Source organism: Micromys minutus (genome assembly GCF_963924665.1).
Source record: "Micromys minutus genome assembly, chromosome: 26".
Taxonomy (NCBI): domain Eukaryota; kingdom Metazoa; phylum Chordata; class Mammalia; order Rodentia; family Muridae; genus Micromys; species Micromys minutus.
In genome coordinates this window covers 42,414,092-42,434,568 of record NC_137961.1, presented here as the reverse complement: position 1 = coordinate 42,434,568, position 20,477 = coordinate 42,414,092, and the positions used below count along the sequence as shown (strand labels likewise).

Genomic DNA, 20,477 nt, shown 5'->3' with positions numbered 1-20,477 from the left:
TCAAGCAGTGACCCAAGACCAGGCTGACAGAAAAATAGGAGTATAGGCATTTGAACATCTAATAATGGACTTGGCTCTTGAACTTGCAGGTCTCAAGCTATTGATACACCATGATCTCATCAAGGCTATAAGGATGGTATGATTCAATCAGGCCAGCCTCTGAATCCCATCACTTCAAAACGACTTCAAAATAGGGATACTTCAGCTCCGACTCTGCTTCTTGATGTCTTTCCCAATACTACTGTTCTATTGCTTTGAATAGACACCATGATAAACAACTTATGGAAGGAAGCATTTAAGTGGAGGCTGCTTATATTTTCAAAGGGCTAGTCCATAATCAATCATCACAGTGGACTGAGAGAAAGACTGGGTGGGCCTGCTATGGCCTTTTGAAACCTCAAAGCCCAACCCCAGTGGCATACCTCCTCCAACAAGGCTACACCTCCTAATCCTTCCTAGTCAGTCTACCAACTGGGAACCAAACAGAAGCTTGTGAGGGACATTTTTGTTTAAACCACCACATCCATGGACCCACATTTGGACTAGTCCCCATTCAGTCTCTCTGACTCTGTCAAATAAATTAGTGTGAAGCGCCATCTTGTCCCAGGGCAACTCCAAATCCTAGATGCCCAGCAGTATAACTAACTGCCTTTCAGAGGTACTTTTGCCTTATCTTCTTCAGGTGCTGCTATTTGGGAAAAGGTCAGCCTTGGATCATGCCTCAGATCTCGTCGTGTTGTGGTAGCACTGCACACACCAGCAAAGCAGACTGTGATTCCTTTTGAAGGGCCCCAGCTAGTGACAGCCTTTGGAAGAGTGGTCAGAGGACAAAGGATGGTTATGGAGGAAAATGTGAGGAATGATATGGAAACTGACCATAGAAGGTGTAGTACATATTCCTGGTTGTCAACCTGATTATATCTGGAATGAACCACAATCCAGAATTGGGAGGCCCACCTTATATCCTGATCTTGAGGCATAAAGGCTATGAATCTTAGGACACTAAGACAAGGAGATCTCTGAGCTGAAGATCATGTAGGACAAAGCAAATCCCAGATCCAGGTGTGGCGATACACCTTTAATCTGGGCCACAGCTTCTTTTGGAGACCTACATAAGGAAGGCACTCTCTTCACCTGCTTGTATTGTGGGACTGACTGAGCAACTGCTAAATTCTTGGACTTCCATTCACAGCTGCTGCTGACCATTGCTGAACAACAGACTGTTACCAACAAATACCTTTTTATATAGAGACTACCATAAGTTCTGTGACTCTAGAGAACCCTGACTAAGTCAGAAGTTGGTACCAGAAGTAGGGTATTCCTGTGACAACCTGGCCATGTTTTGGGGAGGACTGTGGAAGGACTTTGGAACTTTGAGCTAGAAGAGCCATTGGGATATTAAGAGCTCTGTGGGATGTTCTGTAGGAGCTTGGAAGATAATGTTAAGAACAGTGCAGAAGATGGAGGCCTGGCTTGTGAAATTTCAGGAGAAGATTACTTATCAGGGTTGTTGCTGTTTTTATTGTGAAGATTCTGTGGATTTGGTTAGCTAGAGCTGAAGAATCAGCTGTGATTAACAAGATACCTGAAGCAAAAACCTTTGCATTACTGGAACTATTGATACTGGCCAGCTGGAGCCAAGAAATTAGTGGTGATTAAGAAGAGAGCACAAAGGGGGGGGGGGGAGGGAGAATTCCTGTACTTTTCCCAGTACTGCTAGGAACGGCCCTGACACTTCCATCTCCACCTCAGGGGCCAGGCTCAGCAGCAGATCTCTGTACTTTCTGAACGGTCTCTCCAGCCGCACAGACAGACCAGACTGCGCCTAACACACCGCCCGCCTGTTTCCTTTCTCCGCCCTTAGACTCTAGCGAGCGGAAGTGACGCAGCGAGGCCGCCGGAGGTGTCGCGCGGTGTTGTGCGACCGGCAGAGTGTAGAGTGGGGCCTGAACCCGGAGCGTTACCGATATGTCGATCGAAATCGAGTCTTCCGAGTGAGTCCTGCCGTGGCGTGTTCGCGGCGTGGCGTAGGGTGGAGGGTGCTCGGGAGGGCGACAGAGGGGGCTGCGCGCCGGAAGCTTCAGCCTTGAAGCACTTTCCGTGTTGGCTCCTTGGGTGGGCCCGCGAGAAAGCAGCCATGGGGCGGGCAGTCTGGAGCCGGTGGGCTCCGGCGTGGGGCTGCGCAGGGGCCCGAGCACGCCGAGCAGAACTGACTGCTGTGTTTTCCTCTGCCTCGGCGCTGCGGTGCGTGGCCAGTCCCTTAGCCTGCAGCTCTTCCTCTTGGTTCAAGCTCTACTTACCCTAAAAGCTCTCGGTTGCTTCTCCTATCTGATCAGACCCAGTGTGGTGTCTTGTTTTGGTTTGCAATTTGTAGATAGACAACCTCTGTGTGGACACAGAGAATTTGAATATCATAGCTAGGGGAGAGCGACAAGGAGCCAAGTGGGCAGGAAGTGACTCCCCAGAACTTCACTCACCGCCTTTTACTTTCTGAAAATTAAAATAAAATTAGCTGTGTTCTTAGTGCAAGGGATAGAGAGATCTGTTCTGAAGATCTGCAGAAAAGCAAGGTTTATTAAGCCTGCTGAATCTGAAACCTGCTATGTATTTTTAAGACTAAAAGCTGACGTGAAGTATGCATGTCTGTAATCGAGGGTAGGACGGCCTGAAGTCCATCCTGAGCCTCTTCATAGTGAGATAGTCTGTTATATTAAGTCACTTTTTTTCCTGGGTTTTGTTTTGTTTTCGAGACAAGGTTTCTCTGTGTAGCCCAAACTGTCCTGGAACTCATTCTGTAGACCAGGTGGGCCTCAAACTCACAGATTCACCAACCTCTGTCTCCGGAGCTTTATAAATCATCTTTAAATGAATGTATGCTTTGATTGAGGAATGCAGACAGTAGACAAAAACAGTAAGTAAAATATGAACAGTAACAGATGGTCAGTGTGTAGAAAAATAAAACACTGTTGGGAGGTATAACTTAAGTCAGGGCAAGAACTGCAAAGGAATACTCCTTTATATGAGGAATAAGTGTGCATGTTCATAATATTATTGTTATTATTTTGTTGTTGTTAAGACAGGGTTTCTCTGTGTAGCCCTGGCTGTCCTGGAACTGGCTCTGTAGACCAGGCTGGCCTCAAAGATCCACCTGTCTCTGCTTCTTGAAAACTGAGATTGAGGTAGTGTGCCACTACTCATAGCCAGATGACAAAAGAAAAAAAATCAGTGACTATTACAGTTCTCCTGTCCTTAGATGGAAGTCTTTAGGTGGAACGTGATTTTTGGGAAGTTTTGTGTGTGGTTCCCCTTGTGCTCTGATGACTGTAGATCTCCAGACTAAACGGCTTTCTTTCTTTCAGTGTGATCCGTCTAATCATGCAGTACTTGAAGGAGAACAGTTTACATCGGGCATTGGCTACCTTACAGGAGGAAACTACTGTCTCTCTGAACACTGTGGATAGCATTGAAAGCTTCGTGGCGGATATTAATAGTGGCCATTGGGATACTGTTTTACAGGCTATACAGTCTCTGAAATTGCCAGACAAAACCCTTATTGATCTCTATGAGCAGGTAAGAATTGAAGTGATGTACTTTTTGATTGGTCCCTTCAATTAGGAAGGATCAGTGAGCCTTTCTTCAAGTTCTCAAGGGATAAAACTGCATGTAAAATGGACCTTGTCAAGACTCAATAGTGTATTTTTTTTCTTCCCTTTTGGAAGATTCAGATTTTTCCAAACTGAAATTATTTCTTGGTGTGGTTTTGAGGATTAGATGCAGGGAAACTAAAATTACTTTTAGGTGGTCATTAAATGCAATATTCTAAAGCCGAGCATGGTGGTTTGATGCTAGGTGGTATATGAGTTCCAGACCAGCCAGGGATATATAGTAAGACCCTGTCTTAAACAAAAAACAAACAAAACAAAAGAGAAAAAATTCTAATACTAAATCATATAATGTGATTTGGTTCAGGCACTGACCACCCGGAATTAACACACACCACTAAGTCTGACATGGATTTCTCTTTAGATACTGGCTCCACCATTCTCTATTATTTCTATTTTCGTTTTGTTTTTGAGACAGGATTTCTCTTTGTAGCCCTGGCTGTCCCAGAGCTTGCTGTATAGATCCATCTGGCCTTGAATTTAGAGATCCACCTGCTTCTTAGTGCTGGGGTTAAAGGCCTGCACTATGACTATCCTGCTTTAGGCCACTTTAGGCTTTTGGCCTACTATTTGGTGGCTTACCTGACATGCTTAAATTTGATAATCTACTAAAATGATTCATAAAGCACAAAAAATACTCCTCCATATTTATGTGATTAGGGTTTAGTGGTTTTTGTTTGTTTTGTTTTGTTTTTTAAATCAAAGATACAGATCAGAAATAGCTAAAGGAAAAGACAGCAAATCTGAGAGAGCCCTGAGTATAGAACTTTGGCTATGTCTCTGTGGAAAGAGCTGTGCCACCCACCTGGCAGATTCCCAGCCAGAGGCTTCTGTGGAGATTTTGTTACATAACCCACTGATCAGTACAATTTCCAGCCTTAGTCTCCCCCCCTCCCCCCACCCCATTGGCCCTTTTCACTAGCGGTGAGGTTGTTTCAAATCTTAACCTAATAGAATGGCTTTTCTGGAAAGCAGCCCTGTTCCAAGGTATCATTTTAGCATAAATTTACATGTCACTCAAGGGCTCTTGAGTAACAGATAATAGTAGAATTCTAAGCTCCAAAACAAGACCCTAGGACAGACATTGACTTATTATAAAAGAACATAAAATAACATGCAGGTGTGATGATTCAAACCTTTAATCTCAGCATTTAGAGGGTGGCCTGGTCTACATAGTAAGTTCAGGCAGTCCAGGGCTGCACAGTACTGAGTCCCTATCTCAACAAAACCAAAATAATAATAATAATAATAATAATAATAATAAAAAGAGAGTTAGACTTTGAAGGATAATTGTGGTGGGGGGAGATTGCTAGAGAGGATGTGCTGAAAAATTGACTTTCTTTCCATTGTCCAGGTTGTTTTGGAATTGATAGAGCTTCGTGAATTGGGTGCTGCCAGGTCACTTCTGAGACAGACCGACCCCATGATTATGTTAAAGCAAACACAACCAGAGCGCTATATCCATCTGGAAAACCTCTTGGCCAGATCTTACTTTGATCCTCGTGAGGTATGTCTGTGGTAGATAAAAGATACCCCTTTTAATTGGGAAAATTAAGTAATATGGCCCTGCAGTTTTCGTGTGTGTGTGTGTGTGTGTGTGTGTGTGTGTGTGTGTGTGTGTGTGTGTGTGTGTGTTTGGGCAGGCGTACACGTGGAGGCCAGAGGACAACATACAGCGTTGGTCTCTTCCTTTACCATGAGATTCAAGCTCACCTTCATGCTGCTGATAAACAGCGTTTTCCCATAGAGCCTCCTCAGTCACCAAGACAAGCATCATTTACTACACGCACATAGACATATTTTCCTTTGCACGTGACCTTTCACTGGAGAGCTGTCAAGATAAATGTAATAGGAACTGGGTAACAATGTTTGGATTTCTGAAGAATGTGATTCTTTGGCTCTGCAAGTGTTCTGAAACTAGAACCAACCTTTATCCTGTGGCTTACCTGGGCTCTTCAGGACAACAGTGCAGATTAACTGATACCAGCTCTCTCACATACTTCTGAAATGCAAGGGTGCAGAATTAGAAAGTTATTTTAAAACACTAATTTGGTTTAATTCCTCACCTGCCAACTGGATGTTTTGTTTTTGTTATTTTCCTTTTGAATGTCTTGTTTCCTTTGCTTTAGAATTTTTTTCTTATGGTTAAGTGTGTATGTGTGTGTCCATACATGTGTGTGTTCATACATGTGTGTACCTGCCTGAGGAGGGCAGAGGCATCGAATTACCTTTGAAGCTGGAGTTAAAGGCAGTTGTGAGTTGACTGATGTGGGCACTGGGAATCAGCCTTCTCTGGAAGACTAGTACATACTGCCAACTGCTGAGCAGTCTCCAGCTTTGCTTCTCCTTGGAAATGATGCCACCTCCTTTTTTGTCCCCTAGGCATATCCAGATGGAAGTAGCAAAGAGAAAAGGAGAGCAGCAATTGCCCAGGCTTTAGCTGGGGAAGTCAGTGTGGTGCCACCTTCTCGTCTCATGGCATTGCTGGGACAGGTAATTGAATGTCTGTAGAGCTGAAATTACCCTGAATTCTGGTACTAGTTCCTGTGTATAAGGCATATTTCTGAGCTAAGGAAATTACACAGGCTGGGAGTAGAGCCTACCTAAAAAAGCTGATTGCTTAGTAGCTGTACCATGCACCCTTCCTCCTCTCCTGGAACAGCAAACTAGGCATTCAAGATGTAAGCCCTAGCATTATTAGAATTATCTCGAAACTGTGCTGAGGAGCTTGGAATAATAAGTCATGCTCCATAGAATCTATACTCTTCCCAACTTAATGGTCTGGTCAAGCTGAGCGTGCAGCTTGATTAGTAGGACAAACTGCTTGCTTCTTGTGCATGAGATCATAGACTTGTTCCCAACCAAAAACAGTGAGGCATAATTTTACTTAAAATGTATTTATGGTGTTGTGAATACATACTGGGGGCAGTATGTATGCACATGTGTGCACAAATACCAGCACTTGGGAGATGTAGGCAACTTAGAGAGGAAAGGATTTGTTTAATTTTACACTCTAGGAAAGCTAGAAGAAGAGCTCAAAGCAGGAATGTGGAGGCAGGGACTGTAGCAGAAACCAGTTAATATACTGCTTGTTGTCTTGCATTCCCTGTCTAGCTCCTCTTGCTCTCTTATACCACCTGGGACCATCTGCCCAGGGGTGGTACTGCCCTCAGTGGGCTGGGCCCTTACATCAATTATTAATCAAGAAATGCCCTCAGCTTTGCCCACAGGCCAGTCTTTGCAGATGATTGGTTTGTGTCAAGTTGGCAAAAACTAACCATCAGGGAGTACAAAGCACCCTTACCTAGATATGTTCATGGTAGCATTCATTAGATAAGTTGGCAAGTTGGAAGCAGTGCAAATGTTCACTAATTTTTATATATATATGAAAATACATACATATATATATGAAAATACATATATATATATACACACATACATACTTCCAGCAAGCAGTATATTAAAATGATAGTCTTATAATTCCTAACACATATGAGCTGGCATATTAAAGTATGTCATAGTATGAGCTGAAGACATTATAACTTTAGTATATAGTATAATTATTAATAGAACAATTAAAAACGTATTATTTATGACTAAAAGGAAAATGACTAGAAAGAATTATGTAAAATGTTATTAGTGGCTAGCTTTGAGTTTGGAACTTTGGGAAATTTCTGCTTCCCACATTTTTGTTTATAATAGAGGAAAAAATAATAGTAACAACAACAATAATAATTAATAATGAAATAATGATGTGATGTAGTAGACTTTTTCTTTCAGAGCCTCCCATGGAAAGTCCATGTGCTCTTGCCCACAGTGAATCATAGATTGTATTTGGATGGTTAGAGGTGGTGTGACCTGAAAGCTTACTAGTCCTCAGACCTCATTCTTTGAGGCCTGGGCAGTGATTACTGGCTCTTCAAGTGTCTAAGCAGATGATTTTCTACTTTCTCACAGGCGCTGAAGTGGCAGCAGCACCAGGGATTGCTTCCTCCTGGGATGACTATAGACTTGTTTCGAGGCAAGGCAGCTGTCAAAGATGTGGAGGAAGAAAAGTTTCCAACACAACTGAGCAGGCACATTAAGGTGGGTCTGACACCTTAGACATGTAACAGTTGGCGAGTCCCCATTATGTGTAGAGCCAGGCCCTGCCTGAAGAGCTGGAGTTCCAGGGTGGAAAGCTCTGACAGCCCATCCTGGGGGGCTGCGGTGGCAGGGCAGTGTTGTGCATACATTCATATTTGACATCCAGCCCATAATCATATTTAGAGAAATGGTCCAGTCTTTGGTTAGATCTTGGATTATTTGAATTGTCTACCTACACGGCCTGTTAAACATTTATGCTTAATCGGCTGCATCTCAGGCAAAGGGCCTGTCAGGGTTGTAAAGTAAATAATTTCATCTAGTGGCTTATTTAGTAACTGTGTGAATTCATGCCAGGGATTAGACCTAGAACGTCATCATACCACTGAGCTATATCCCCACACCCTGATTTTATTTGGATACTTTTTTGGGAAAAGGCACAATTAAGTAGTTCAGTTCCCAGAATTAGAGGTATACTTGCTAACATTAGCATCTCTTATATTATAGCTTCTCTGTAATTTTGTACTTTTATTAAATTCATGGATTCAAAAGTGCTGCATATTCTGGGGATAGGGAGAAGGCTCAGTGGATAAAATGCTTACTGTGAATGAACCTGCGTTTAGATTCCCAGCGCCCTGACAGCCTGCATGTGGTAACCCAGTGCTGGGGGCAGAGACTGGCAGATTCTAGGGCTTGCTAGTCGGCCATTCTAGCAGAATGTGGGGGAGCTCCAGGTTCAGTAAGGACTGGGTCTTGAAAAGTAAGGTAGAGAGAGGCAGAAGGTCCCTGACACTAACCTCTAACCATGTACACGCATGCATACACTGTGCTGTACACAAATGCACACATGCATGTTGGATATTCTTTAACTCTTTGGCTTTTGTATTTTGGATTTGTCTTTTCTGCAATGTGTAGATGGTATTTTTGAATAGTAACTTTATTTACTTTGGTGTCACTCTGTTGATGCCACTGGGCTAGATTTTGCTGGCATGAACAAGTTGCAGTGAAGATTTAACTAGACATGATGGTACATTCCAGTAATTTCTGCAGGCTGAGGCAGGAAGACTCAAGTTGAAGGCCTGCCTCAGTTCTAGACTCAGTTCAAGTCCAGTGTGGGCAACTTATTAAGACCTAGTTTCAAAATAAAAAAGAGGGCTGAGGAGATAGTTCATAGTAGAGCATAGTATGTACGGACCCTGGGTCTGTGCCCGAGCTGTAAAAAACAAAAGGAAAGAGATATCCATGTTAGTCTTTCTTGCCATCTCTCTGCTGTCCTGTGGTTTCCCTGACATTGGAACATGTCACTGCCAATGTTTGAAGGCACTTACCAAGCAATGGCTTGTCTAATTAGTCCTAGTCTTTTATTTTCCCTAAAGATTTTTAAATGTTATATGTATGGGTGTTTTATGTACATGTATATATCTGTGCACCATATGCCTCCTGCTGTCCATAGTGACTAGAAGAGGCATTGGATCCTTTGGAATTGTAGTTACAGGTGATTGTGTGTTAGTGGAATTTGAATCCAAGTCCTGTGCAAGAGCAGCCAGTACTCTGAACTGCTAAGCCACTTCTCCAGTTCGTAGCCCTAGTTTGGTGAGCCACACAATGTGGTGTGACTCAATAAAGCCTGTGAAATACTGATGGAAATCTTATTTATAACTCTTATTTTGAAAATGAGTCCTCCATTCCTTCCATCCAGACCCACAACAGAAACATGTATTTAGCCATGATAATTTGTGACTGAGAAGCCATTGTAATAGTTGATTCTAGTGGGAAGTTTCTGTTTGAACCAACAGAAGTATTTGTTCTATACTTCATGAAAATAAGAGTATTTTTTTTTCAAGTAGGTGTAGGTGGTATATGCTTGTAATCCCAGCACCTATGGGGTACTGAATGCTGTCAAGTTGGGCTGTATATTGAGTTCTTGGCCAGCTTAGGCCACATAGTCCTTTGTTTGAAAGAACAAAACAAAGTGGTTTTCCCTATTTTCTTTGGAAATAATTGCATTAAAATAACATTTAGATGGTAAAACTGGCCAGAGAAGGCCAGGGTGAGGAGTAGAAAGGCCTTCCAGTACTTCATAATATGGGCACCTGTAATTATAAGCAAGGGTAGACTTTCACAAAATGTTAATAAATGAGGATTGTTTTTAAATGGTTACATAAAAACTATGTCTTCATTATTTCCCTTGGAACAGTTTGGACAGAAATCCCACGTGGAGTGTGCTCGGTTCTCTCCAGATGGTCAGTATCTGGTCACTGGCTCTGTTGATGGATTTATTGAGGTGTGGAACTTCACTACTGGGAAAATCAGGAAGGTATAGTATTTTAAATGCATTAACTTTTTAAGGAAGAATTGCCAATTTTTCCTTAATTCTATGTCTTTCTTACTTGAAGATGGCTCTTTATGAAACATCTTATAAAAACATTGTTTTTTATAATTTAGAAGTGCCTTTTAAGTTAAATTCTGAATTTTTATTAAGGGAGAAGTCTTTATTATCTATACTTTTCATTGATTTTTTTATAAAAATTGAGAACAGTTTTTATAAACTGTATTTTGAATGAATAACATGTCTAGATAGAGTAGAGAAAGTACCCTGAGGTCTTTTTTTCTTTCACTTTCAATATTAAGGTTTTTTTTTTTCCAGATGAAGTAACAGTTTGCATAATTACCAGAATTATGTATAACTGATGCTGTGTGGGTCTCAGAAATCAAACTTTTAGTAGTAGATATCTGTGCCGGCTAGTTTTTATGTCAACTTTAAGAAGATAGTCATCTGATATGAAGGAATCTTAATTGAGAAAAAACTTCCATTTAATAGGATTGTGGGCAAGCCTGTATGGTATTTCTTAATTAGTGACTGATGTGGGAGGATCTAGCCATTGTGGGTAATGCCACCCCCTCACCTCTAAGCCCTCTTTACTCCCTCCCCCTTCCCTCAGCCCCACTGGTGGTCCTAGGTGCTGTAAAGTCAGGCTGAGCAAGCTGTTGGGAGGAAGTTAGTTAGATCTGTCCAAGGCCTCTGCATTAGCTCCTGCCCCACTTCCCTCAGATGTGTAAGATGAAATAACCCTTTCCTCCCCAAGTTGCTTTTGGCCATGGTTTGTCACAGCAGGAGAAGAAACTAAACCTCTTTACCTGCTGAGCCCATCTCGATTTTATGGGTGACTTTTCACTTTTTGTATGTTTGGCTTGAAAAGTATTAAATACTTTGGAGTTGGTTCTCTCCTCCTTTACATGAGTTCCAGAGATCAAACTCAAGTGGCTAGGCTTGTGTGGCAAGTGTCTTTACCACTTACCCTGGGTTGTTTTCTGTTTGTTTTAAAGGTTTATTTCTCTTAGTTTGTTTTTAGGATTTTATATGTGTGAGTGCTTTGCCTGCATGTGTATATGTGCACCGTGTGTGCCTGTTACCTGAGGAGGTCACAAAAGGGTCTTTCTGACTGTTTTGTTTAAACCGTGAAACAATCTCATTTTATAATTAGAAGAATCAGTTTGACTTTCCATGTGTAGTAATAACATGCCTCTAATCCCAGCACTTCCATGCCTCAGAATACAAAATGAGAACAGAGAAAAAGTGAAGCAAACTTTGGAGTAGAGATAGCGGACAGGTGAAACATCAGACATGGATGTGCCAATAGATGACTTTAAGAGCCAGAACTGACCACTGGAGACAAATGCTTACTTTCTCATGTCAGTAAAGACAGGAAGTGTGACCCTGGAGAGCCATTCTGCCTAGAGAGGTTCAGTGAGTCACCTGGGGCTCTGATGTGCACCGCCATACCCACCGTGTGCTGGTGCTTTCAACAGTGTCACTGAAGTGTAGTTAATTATCTCCAGTCCATCAGTTCACAGGAAGCTGCACATGCTGTAGCTAATTTGCTTTGGAATTTGGGTAGACACAGTTCAGCATCTACTTATAGTCAGTTAAGAGGTCTGGGTGGGCCACTGGGACATTGGCTTGGGTTTTGCATTCCTTTAACAGCTGTTAACCACCACTTACTGTAGGATCTTAAGTACCAGGCCCAGGATAACTTCATGATGATGGATGATGCCGTCCTCTGCATGTGTTTCAGCAGAGACACTGAAATGTTGGCAACAGGGGCCCAAGATGGAAAGATCAAGGTAAGGATCAGTGCCAAGACTGCTTATATTCACATTTTCATGGTTTTGATTTGTTTTCTAGTTATTTTGGTTTATTGGGAACAGGTTTCTCAGTGTGGCCTGGGCCGTTTTGAAACTCACTCTGTAGAACTTGATGGCCTTGTACTCAGAGATCCGCCTGCCTGTGCCTCCTGAGTGCTGGGGTTAGAGGTGTGCACCACCACCTAGTGGTTTTCAAGCTTTGTAATTATGTGGGACACATGACACTCATTATCCAAATAGCTCAACTTTTATGCTGATATCTTTTTTTGGGATCAATTTTACTAATAATTCTGTCTGGGATGGTCTGTTAATATGTTAAAATTATACAGTTGGTAAATTACAAATTTAGCACTTCAGTTCAAATCTGTACATCTGTTGATATATTTAAAGAAAATGGTATACAGCTAATCTAGGTGTGGTTTGTTTATTGTTTATATGGACCTGGGGCTAGGTAAATACGGAAATGGTACTGTTTCTTTGTTTTGTTTTTTTTTTTTTTTTTTAAGTAGTGTTTGGGATTGAACTCAGGGCCTTGTGAATGTTAGACAAACACTCTTACCCTGGGTTGTTTTGTTTGTTTGTTTTAAAGGTTCATTTGTCTTTTTTTTTTAAAGATTTATTTATTATATATAAGTACACTGTAGCTGTCTTCAGACACACCAGAGGAAGGCATGAGATCCCATTACAGATGGTTGTGAGCCTCCATGTGGTTGCTGGGAACTGAACTCAGGACCTCTGGAAGAGCAGTCAGTGAGTGCTCTTAACCCCTGAGCCATCTCTCCAGCCCCTCTGTCTTTGTTTTTAGGATTTATTTTATATGTATGAGTGCTTTGCCTGCATGTGTATATGTGCACTGTGTGTGCCTGTTACCTGAGGAGGTCAAACAAGGGCATCAAGTCCCCTAGAACTTGCAGGCAGTTCTGAGCTGCCATGTGGTGTTGGGAATTGAACCTGGGTCCACTACAAAAGCAGCAAGTGCTCTTAAGTACTAAGCCATCTCTCCAGTTCACCACTGAGGTGGTTTTTGTTGTTGTTTAAATTCCTAGCCTTGAATCTTTATTTTAATAATTTATAGGAAAAGAGTTGTTAGTTTCAGAAGATTTTGTATCATTGCATTACTGCATTAAACATGCCAAATTGAACTGGTGGCCTACAGCCTGATGCTGCCTTGGGATATTAGCACCATTGTGAGCTGTATCTGCTAACACTTTATTCACATGCTTTATTTTCTTAATAAAGGTTTGGAAGATTCAGAGTGGACAGTGTTTGAGAAGATTTGAAAGGGCACATAGTAAAGGTGTCACCTGTCTAAGCTTTTCCAAGGACAGCAGTCAGATCCTCAGTGCTTCTTTTGACCAGACAATAAGGTAAGAGGAGTCCCTGAACTGTCTTTCTGAATCAAGGTCCCTGAAGGAGAAGTTCCTAGGTAGTGTGTCTTTATGGTTTCTCAGGATGGGATGATGTGGACAGAAGGGTGTGTGAGGCTCGAGTTACTCCAGCTTAGGTGGTACAGCACTGTTCTGCTTGAGTGAAAAGGTGAGCAGTGTTTCATGTTCTCAGTGTATGCAGGTAGAAGCCTGGACTCAGCACTTGGAAGGCAGAGAGACAGACCATGAATCCTAAGCCAGCTTGGACACTCCAGTGAAACTCTGTCTTAAAAACAAAAATGTGGTCTGCCGAGCCATCTGTGTTATAATCACTTTAGAGGACATTTTTACAGATTGCTGGGACACAGCTGAGGCCAGTGATCACCACTCTTATTTACTAGTCTGCACAGAAGCCTAGGTCACTGACGTTTCTCCAAGTCTCTTGCTGTGGAGTTTGTATTGGTTTTGTTTCACTGTGTTTGACATGATGAAAATGATACTGTGGGGGTACAGTAAAAAAAGAAAGAAGGAAAGAAAGAAAGGAAAATGATACTGTGTATAGTTCTTCATTTAATATAATTTTTTTTAAGATTTATTTCCTTCATATATGTGAGTACACTGCAGCTGTCTTCAGACACACCAGAAGAGGGCACCAGATCCCATCACACATAGTTGTGAGCCACCATGTGGTTGCTGGGATTTAAACTCAGGAAAGAAGTCAGTGCTCTTAACCACTGAGCTGTCTCTCCAGCCTTTCATTTAATATTGTAATGCTTTTATAATTCATCTAAAATGCATTCAACACTTTGCTTCCAGAAATAACATTGGATATTTTTTTTTTTAATTTTTTTTTTTTTTTTAATTTTTTTTTACTTTTATTTGATAGAATTCATGGTTTAAAATCTGGAAAAACACTTAAGGAATTTCGAGGCCATTCTTCCTTTGTTAATGAGGCAACGTTTACACAAGATGGACATTACATTATCAGTGCATCCTCTGACGGCACTGTGAAGGTGATGTATTATCCTCCAGTCGTTCTGCCCTGTCTGCCCTGTGCTGCTTCTTAAGAAGGTATTGTTGGTTATGACGGTGATGATATAGCCTGTGAATCTGAGACCAGAGCTCCTTATTGGTCTGTATGGTATGCATTCCTATAACCTCTAACTCATATGTACCCTTACAAGCTTTATCGTGAATAGGAAGAGTAATGCTCATTCATAGATACATGCAGTAGTTCAGATTCAGAAGTCTCAGTGACCAAGTAAATCCTTGTTCCTTGTGTTTCTCCCCAGGTTTAGGGCTTTCCTTATATTTGAAGAGGAATAGAGGAAAGAAAGCATAGAAATGTGGTGAAAGCCATTTATAACCTTGGGCCTTTCTACCCATGCCCCATTTCATGAAGTAATGGCTCTGAGACTTTCTCCTTTTATATGAAGCCTAAGTCAACAGGCTTGGTTCTGTTCCTGACTAGCTCATAACTTAATTACCCATTTATTCTCAGTCATGCTTTGTGGCTGGTTACCTGGTCCTCAGTTTCATGCAACCATCTCTGTGTCTAGAGTGAATCTTCCATGCCTAGTTCCCAGACCCTTTCTCTCTGCTGGATGTCCTACCTTCTAATCATGCCTCAGCTCATTGGCTATAGGCTTTTTTTATTGACAGTTGAAGCTTCCATACATTGCACAAGAAGTTGCACAGAAATAACTTCCCAGCAGTTGTGAACCTGAGGCAGTCCTGCCACGGGTTTAGTGCCAGCCTAGTCTGTATGAGACCTTGTCTTCAAAAACCAAGGGGCAGGTGGTGGTGGCACATGCCTTTAATCCCAGCACTTGGAGGCAGAGGCAGGGGGATTTCTGTCTACAGATTGGTCTACAGAGCTAGTTCCAGGACACAGAGAATCCTTGTCTTGAAAAACAAAACCAATCAATGGGCAGGAGAGACAGCTAAGTAGATCAGAGTGCCTGCTCCTGAGGAAGGCTCTGTCAGTTCCCAGCACTTACATGGTGGCTCCTAAACATCTGTAATCCCAGTTCCAGTTGCTTCTGTTCCCTCTTTCGGTTTCTGGCACTGGATGTATATGGTGTACATCCCATAAAGGCAAGTCGTATCCATAAATAAAAATACGTGAGCTTAGAACTTTCAAATATCCTTGCCTGGCATATCCCAACTGAGATATTTAGTCTTCCTTCAGTACCGTAAAGATTCGGGTTATTTCAGAGGCTGGAGGAAAGGCTCAGTGGTTTGGAGCTTTTCCTGCTTTTCCAGAGAACCAAAGGTTTGATCCTTGTACCCATGTTCTAGGATAGCCTGGGAAAGAAAGGAGGAAAAAAAAATTACCCAGGAACTGAGGGCATGGCTCAGTAAAGTGATAGGCAAACATGAGGACTTAGGTTTGATTTCTAGCACCCACATAAAAGCTGGGTGCCAGTAATCCCAGAACAGGGAAGGATCTTTCCAGCCAGACATTTCATCGGATCTTTGAATTCCAAGTTCAGTGAGAGGTCCTGTTCTCAGGAAGTTAGAAGCTGAGTGTGATGGTGCATGCCTGGAATACTGCCCTCCCCAAACAAAACAAAACAAAGTGAATAACATGGGGTTATTTCTTTCCCAGGCTATCCTATATACTTCCTCAAACTAGGGATCCTTCTACCTCAGCCTCCTGACGGCTGAGCTTATACTTATGTACCATCACACCTGGGATCTTGTTGATTTGAACAGGATCTTGCTATGAAGTAGCACAGGCTGACTTTGAACTCTCAGCTCCCTGAGTGCTGGGATTAAAGGTGTGTGCCACTGTGCCAGCCCTGGTTGCTTATGAAGATAGCAGTGTTGAAGCATAGCTAGTTTCAAGTTACACGGTTCTATTAGCTAAGGAAGACCATAGAAGAGATCCTGGACCATAAAGGGTTTCTGCTGTTTAGCTTGTTTTCATTTTATTATGCTATTTAAAATATTGAAGACATTAAATGCTTACTATACATATGGCAATATTGGTTTATTTGATTCTCTTAAAACCAAGCAGTTTTATGAGTCAATTTAACTCATTTTTATTAACCTATTTGTAAATTTTTAGGACTTAAAACTTTAGAGAGTCTCATAGCCTAAATGTTTATGCTTTGCTTTTTTTGTGTGTGTGGTAGATCTGGAATATGAAGACCACAGAATGTTCAAATACCTTTAAATCCCTGGGCAGTACTGCAGGGACAGATATTACAGTCAATAGCGTGATTCTGCTTCCTAAAAACCCAGAGCATTTTGTTGTGTGCAACCGATCGAACACAGTGGTCATCATGAACATGCAGGGGCAGGTGAGTACTTAAAAGTGCACTGAACTTGGTTCTGTCCCCGACTGTGAGCAAACAAGGGTTCATTAGTTCTAAGCAGTTTGTAACTGTGTGTATTTGTAGATCAGCATGAAAAAGTACATCCTTTTCTAGTTGGTGTATGATATCTTTCATCCTTCATCTAATCTGCCCTTTGTTTTTTGGGACAGTCTTTTTATGTAGCCTGGTCTACTGTCAAACTCAGTGACCCCTTTCTCTTGGACTTTTGAGTGTTGGGTTTAAAGGACACCACTGTGCCCAGCTCTGGTCTGTTGTTCAGCCTCGTTTGGATAGCAACTCTTTGAGGAAGGTCCTGTGTGGTGTGGATTACTCTTTTTAGAACACCTAATTACCACACAGGCTAACATGGGATACCAATGGGAAGAAAACAGCAGTGTCTCACTGTAGCCTAGGGTGGTCTTGAACTCTTGAGTCCCCTTAAAGGGTCTCAGAACAGTATTTAAGTGGTAGGTCAGCAGCAGGGATAGTTAGGCATGTTGCCTGCGGTTGACCTGCTCTAAATCTTGTTTTGCTCTTGTTTGGATGTGGTGCTTTCTAGATTGTTAGAAGCTTCAGCTCTGGTAAAAGAGAGGGTGGTGACTTTGTTTGCTGTGCCCTCTCCCCTCGTGGTGAGTGGATCTACTGTGTTGGGGAGGACTTTGTGCTCTACTGCTTCAGCACAGTCACTGGCAAGCTGGAGAGAACTCTGACGGTGAGTAGCAGCTCTGGGAATGTCCCATCTCTTAACCCTGAGGAACAAGCCTTCTGCATTGGAGGATTAACTGTATTATATGTTAGGATCCAGGTGTATTTTAGTAATTCTGCTTTAGGGAGGAGGATGACTGTATAAGCAGAGAAGGGACATACTATGTCTAGGCCAAATCTTCTGAGGCAGAGGGGTTGAAAAGGCAGAATGCTTTCACCAGTTCCTTTACAAGTTAAACTTCTTGCATATTATCTTTCTAAATTAATTGCTTTTGAAACTTTCAGCTTAAAGTTTCAAATAAATTGAAGATTTTTTCTTTGTTTTTTCAAGGTAGGGTTTCTCTTTGTAGCCCTTGGCTGGCCTTGCGAACTCAAGTCCTTCAGTTTCTATTTACCTTCTGGGATTAAAGTCATATACCACTACCCAGTTTATGAGTAGTTATGCCAATAAACAGTCCCCAAATTTTAGTTGTTTAAACCTTTTTTGACTATGTCATAATGCAGTGTGGGTTAGAGACCCCCCCCCCCCTTTTAGCTGAGTTAGTTCTAATCTCACAAGCTTCCCTGGAGGGGAAATCTTAAATGTGATTAAAATAGACACCTGATTTGAGTTCAGAGAAACACAGAATGAGAAAGGCACACGCTTACACACACTCATTTGCGTATCTTGTGGTTACCCGAACATGTTAGAGGAATGCCTTTCCTGGCACAGAGACAAAGCTGTAACAGTTTGTATGTGTTGGATCTCACTGCCGAGCCCTAGTTTTCTGGATGGTCCACAATGGGCAAGGCAGAGCTGTTCTGATGGCTGCCTGACTTCCTTCAGATGTGTATGTGGCCTTTCAGTCTCCTCCTCCTCACCCCACTCTTGAGTGTTTTAAGACCTGTTTTCCATGTTCTAGGTTCATGAGAAGGATGTGATTGGAATTGCACACCACCCTCACCAGAACTTAATTGCCACCTACAGTGAAGATGGACTCCTGAAGCTCTGGAAACCTTAAGGAGCATGTACTTTAAGAGGGCATGTTCATGTATTACTTTTCCATGTCTGCATCTTAGCATAAAACTTGTAAATAAGTCAGTATGACATACTCAGCTACTGAATATGATTTTAATAAATCTTTTACCATTTGTTTTTCTCCTAGAATTATCAGTTATTTTAAATCTTTTGGTAGATTAACAAAAACATTGATAACCATTTCTTAAACAGGAATTTTCATAAAATTGTGCTGTATATATTATTTGCTTACAAAGCAGACATGAAAAAGGCTTTGTTCTGTTGCCAGCCTATGTTCAGTCAGTACTGCTCTGTTACAGGGTTTATGGGATTTGATGTTTGGGCACCTTTCTTTTTATGTAGAATACTAAAAATGTACTGTTGTGAAGAAAAAAAATAGAAAAAAACCTAAGATTTAAGTCTCTTATGTATATTTTTCAGCAAACAGTCACAGCAAAATCCTGGAGAACGGTTTCCACGTTGGTGTCCTTCATAATTAAACCAAAACTATAGAGAGCATATAATAATATGCTAGGCTGTATCAATTTAAGGCCGCCTTTTTTTGTTGTTAAAGATTACACTGTCTTCAAACATACCAGAAGAGGGCATTACAGATAGTTGTGGTTGCTGGGATTTGGACCTTTGGAGGAACAGTTGATACTTTCATTGATAGTCATTACTACCAAATATTACATTTGGAGCTGGGGCTGTCTCTGAATTGCATGCATGTTTTGGTCTGATTGGCAGGCGAGAGGTAGAGACCACTAAGGCCAGGCTGTTAACAGAAGAGAAACTAGTCTTGAAAACAAACAATCTGGGCTGAGACCCAAACCTACACAAACTGAGACCCATTCAGCAAGCATATTTCATGCATATGTAGCATTTTACCCTTTCTAAAGGTCTCAGGTTGAAGGTGACATGTTTTTAAAATGTTGAACAGCAAGCCAAAAGTGATGCATGCCTTTAATTCTAGCACTTAGGAAACAAATCTGAGTTCCAGGTAAGCCTAGGGATACCTTGCTTTGACAAAAAGCATTACATTTAACCAGGACTATGCTTTTACCAGCTTAGTCAACTGTCCCGAACAGCTTTCAGATGTTCCTAAAATTAGAACACTACTGGCTTGACAGCAGAAACTGGCTTTGAACCCCCCCCCCCAAAAAAAATCCTCAGCCTCCTAAATGCTGGGACCATAGGCATGTGCCACCATGTCCCTGGCTGTCCCCATTACTGTATTGTTTAAAGCCACTACATATAACCCAGTTGAGCCTAAATCCCAACAACACGAGACCTCATCAGCTTCAGAGCCCTGGCTGCTTACAACTGTAACTGTTAGTTCAAGGGGATCTGACACACACCAAAAGCACATTAAATCAAAACCATTCCTAGGCAGTTCCATTCAATTCACAGCCCAAAATGAAAACCAATCACGTGCTGAAGGCCATTTGTATGCCAAGTTTTTTGTTTTGTCTGCATACCTAGTGCCTTGAGTTTCTTGATCCTGAGACTAACCACTGAACCATCTTTTTTTATTTTGCTAACTCAAATGTCCTCCCCAAGAAGGAAACTCCAATCTACTTAGATTAGAAATGTTTTAAAATTTTCTGCTAGAAAAGATGTGATAGGCCCAGGTAAAGACTGTATTGACTGACACATAGTTCACATATTTCTCAACCAGGTTGGTTGCAGTTTCCTTTTCTGACTTGAGCTCCTTTATTCTTTAGCCATATATATTAAGCATTTGCACATTTCAGGAACATTACTAAAGCCCATAATGCTTTGATGAACTGAGGAAAAAAAGGCCTGCAGTGACACACTTTAAACACTTTGTAATCAGTGTATTAGACAGTCATACATTTCAGTAACTACTTAAATTCTGATATCCAGATGTAAGCATGTGACTTGAACACATACAACAACCTAGTCATAATTTGCTACACTACCAACATTAAGCTGCAGTTATGTTGGAGCCCAAGTTGAATAGAAAGGCTGTGACAGACCTAAGGAACACCTTTCCTGGATTATACATGCAAATCACCTCTCCATATACATTTCTCATCACTTTATAAGTTATTTGGGCTTTGGAAGTCACTACACCCAAGCAAGGGCTTATAGTTTGAGAAGGGGAAAAGGGTGATCATGTTTTGTTTATAGATATATATTTAAAATGGCACAGCAAAAGGGAATGCAGTCT

The 20,477-nt window shown here is 41.6% G+C and overlaps 1 protein-coding gene across 1 annotated transcript; it reads left to right on the top strand.

Annotated features, from left to right (window-relative positions):
* Positions 1-1,892: 1,892 nt before the first annotated feature.
* Positions 1,893-20,418, top strand: SMU1 (SMU1 DNA replication regulator and spliceosomal factor). The gene is made up of 12 exons (XM_080938676.1): positions 1,893-1,994; positions 3,360-3,570; positions 5,017-5,169; positions 6,045-6,155; positions 7,620-7,748; positions 9,943-10,062; positions 11,754-11,870; positions 13,131-13,258; positions 14,145-14,271; positions 16,399-16,566; positions 17,141-17,293; positions 18,189-20,418. The coding sequence occupies exons 1-12, from the start codon at positions 1,969-1,971 to the stop codon at positions 18,285-18,287; spliced, it is 1,542 nt and encodes a 513-aa protein (XP_080794802.1). The 5' UTR covers positions 1,893-1,968; the 3' UTR covers positions 18,288-20,418.
* Positions 20,419-20,477: the final 59 nt, after the last annotated feature.

Coding starts and splice junctions, on each gene's coding strand:
- SMU1 (XM_080938676.1), top strand. CDS start 1,969: ATGTCGATCGAAATCGAGTCTTCCGA. Junction 7,749..9,942: donor AACTGAGCAGGCACATTAAG/GTGGGTCTGACA, acceptor CCCTTGGAACAG/TTTGGACAGAAATCCCACGT. Junction 17,294..18,188: donor AGCTGGAGAGAACTCTGACG/GTGAGTAGCAGC, acceptor TCCATGTTCTAG/GTTCATGAGAAGGATGTGAT.